At 40.2% G+C, this 3,083-nt stretch overlaps 1 protein-coding gene across 1 annotated transcript; it reads left to right on the top strand.

Moving 5' to 3' along the window:
* The first annotated feature begins 650 nt into the window (after positions 1-650).
* On the top strand, positions 651-2,291 carry LOC108709139 (phosphatidylinositol polyphosphate 5-phosphatase type IV-like). The gene has a single exon (XM_041584509.1). It carries the CDS (start codon positions 916-918, stop codon positions 2,185-2,187), a length of 1,272 nt encoding a protein of 423 aa, XP_041440443.1. The 5' UTR covers positions 651-915; the 3' UTR covers positions 2,188-2,291.
* The last annotated feature ends 792 nt before the right edge of the window (positions 2,292-3,083 follow it).

The raw sequence follows: 3,083 nt of genomic DNA on the forward strand, positions 1-3,083 counted from the left end.
GAATCTATTCACCGGTGGCGAAACGCGGGAATTCGCAGCAAAGTCACGCCTGCAGAATAGATCCGCCCATCACTACTTCAGATATTTACTTTTGTTTAAACAGTTTAATTTGCAATTGGTCTTTTTTTTCTGTTAGTGAGTTATTTTGCTTTTGTCTATCGATTGGGGGATTTCAACAGTGATCTGATTGTTTGTTGACAGTTTACCTACCCACCAGCCAGTGTTTTTAAAAATCATTATTAATAATAATATTATTACGACTACTGTGATGATGGCATCAATGACCACTATTTTACATCTGGAAAGAAGCAGAAGTAAACAATTTAAAAACTGTGAACAAAGACCAACTGAAATGTTCTAATACGTCACCCTATAAGATACAAATATTTAAATTAAAGATGGACTCTTAAAAAATAAATACATTTTTGTTTACTCGAAGTTCTATATAAAAGGCAGCATTGTGCCTTGTGCCTTTTTAAATTGTCACAGAACCCCTCAGTGACTTCTAATATCCTTATAATTTATAGTAGGGGGTACATTATCCCTTATATTATACATTATCCGTTATATTATACATGAACCCATGAGTGATACTCAGAGATCCCTGTATAACTCCTCAGTGACATCACATCCTGATTAATATGCGGTTACCAAGGCAACCTCGCCGTGATATCATCACTTGTACAACTCAGCCTCCAACTTTTTACCTTATATGGTCATGGAAGCTTCTTTTTATCCATATATGGTCACATGACCTGTGAGTGACACCATGCCCTCATTAGTATGCGGTAACCATGGCAACCACATGAACAGATGTTATATTAGGGAGACAGCGGGTTCAAATTTCATTTCAAAGTTAAACTTGCATCGAGCAACATCTCCTGACGAGAGCTCTGCAACCTTTCCATAAAAACAATGCATTTCCAACCTTTTATTGTTTTTCTTGTTCTTTTACAACAATTTCTTTATTCCTCCGATCGTTCATCACTGACCCAGACAGAAATCCTGGTACCAGATGAATTTCAATTCGGAGATGTAGAAGCGACCATTGAAGAGACCATTGAAGAGACCATTGAAGAGACCGGCCTTCAGTTATTCAGTTCAGTTATAGTGATGGTTCTCCTCATGTTTATCTGCCAATTAGGCATGGACTGGTATTCCAGTTACACCAGCCAGACCAGCCAAAAGAAGCTTCTAGAAGCAAGGATCTTGGTCGCTGAAGGCTTACTGGGAGAAGATGAACTAGAAAGATGTCTTCCACAGAAAAATCTCAGAATATTTACTGCCACTTGGAATATGAGTGGGAAAAAGGATCTTCCAGACAGATTGGATGATTTGCTATTTCCATCAGGCGCCAAATCTGCACAAGACCTATATGTAATTGGGGTACAAGAAGGCGGCCCCGACAGGCAAGAATGGGAGTACCGTTTGCAGCGAACACTAGGTCACCGTTATATCTTGCTCCACTCAGCAGCTCACGGTGTCCTGTACCTGACTCTATTTATAAGACGAGAACTTGTGTGGTACTGTTCTGAGGTTGAATGTGCAGCCGTCACCACCAGAATGTTCCCGATGATCAAGACTAAAGGGGCTCTGGCTGCTTCATTCACATTTTTTGGAACCTCTTTCCTCTTCGTTAATGTCCACTTTGCAGCAGGTGATTCCAAAGTGAAGAAAAGGATACAGAATTACCACAAGATCATTAAAGACCTCCGGCTCCCTAAGAATGTTCCCGACACGGACCCCATTTACTCTGATCCCAACGACGTGACCAGCCGATTTGACGAGGTCTTCTGGTTTGGCGACTTAAATTTCCGTTTGAGCAACAGTCGGAGTGAAGTTGATTCTATCCTACAGAACCTTCCAGGTAATGACATGAGGTCCCTCCTGCAGCACGACCAACTGTCAGCAGAGGTGAATAAAGGATCTCTGTTCAAAGGATTTAAGGAAGGCGAAATCCATTTTCATCCTACATACAAATTTGACATCGGATCTGATGTCTATGACACCAGCAAGAAACAGAGGACGCCTTCTTACACCGACCGAGTGTTGTACAAGAGCCGGCATGAGGAAGACATCCGTGTTCTGAAATACGGCTCTTGCCCACTTATGACACAATCAGACCATAAACCTGTTTTCGGGCTATTCAGAGTGTGGATAAGACCTGGATCCGATGATATCCTTTGATGAGATGAGAGATGAGATCCTTTGGCAGCCAGGCAGAACTACCCAAAAAAAAGCAAAAAAAACCAACAAAACAAAAAAACAGAAAAAAATACAAACAATACAAAAAAAACAAAGAAATACTAAAAAACACAAAAATAATCAAAAAAATACAAAAAACACACAAAAAGGACCCTGGTTGTGTTAAAGAAAATCAATAAAATTAAAAAAAAAAATTAAAAAAAAAAAGAAAAATCTGGTTGTAAAATCATTTGATAAGGGTCTCTGGGAGTGGGACTGTCTGACTGGCTCTGAAGGGAGGGAGTGGGGGGAGGGGCAGCCAGGCAGAACTGAGCAAAAAAAAAAACAATCCCCCGAAAAAAATACCAAAAAAAAAAAATCAGCGTGTAAAATAATTTAAGGGTCTCTGGGAGTGGAACTGTCTGACTGGCTCTGAAGTGAGGGAAGGGGCAGCCAGCCACAACTGAGCAAACCACACCCCCAAGAAATACCAAAAAAAAATCAGGGTGTAAAATAATTTGTTGAGAGTGGGACTGTTTGACTGGCTCTGAAGGGAGTGAGGGAGGGGGCAGCCAGACAACGGAGCAAAATGGAAAAAAACACCTAAAAAAAGAAAAATCAGGGTGTAAAACAAAAAAAAAACTAAAAAAAGAGGGAGGGGGCAGCCAGACAGAGCTGAGCAAAACAACAACATAAAAAACACATAAAAACGAAAAATCAGGGTGTAAAGAAAAAAGTATAAAACACCTTAAAAAAAAAGAAAAAACAGGGTGTAAAACAATTTGTTAAGGGTCTGTGGGAGCCAGAACTGAGCAAACCCCACCCCTAAAAAATACAAAAAAAATCAAGGGTGTAAAATAATTTGTTGAGAGTCCTTGGGAGTGGGACTGTTTGACTGG

Source organism: Xenopus laevis, chromosome 2S (genome assembly GCF_017654675.1).
Source record: "Xenopus laevis strain J_2021 chromosome 2S, Xenopus_laevis_v10.1, whole genome shotgun sequence".
Lineage (NCBI taxonomy): Eukaryota > Metazoa > Chordata > Amphibia > Anura > Pipidae > Xenopus > Xenopus laevis.

Excerpts from the sequence above, each read along its gene's own strand:
- LOC108709139 (XM_041584509.1), top strand. The coding sequence starts at position 916 with ATGCATTTCCAACCTTTTATTGTTTTTCTTGTTCTTTTACAACAATTT.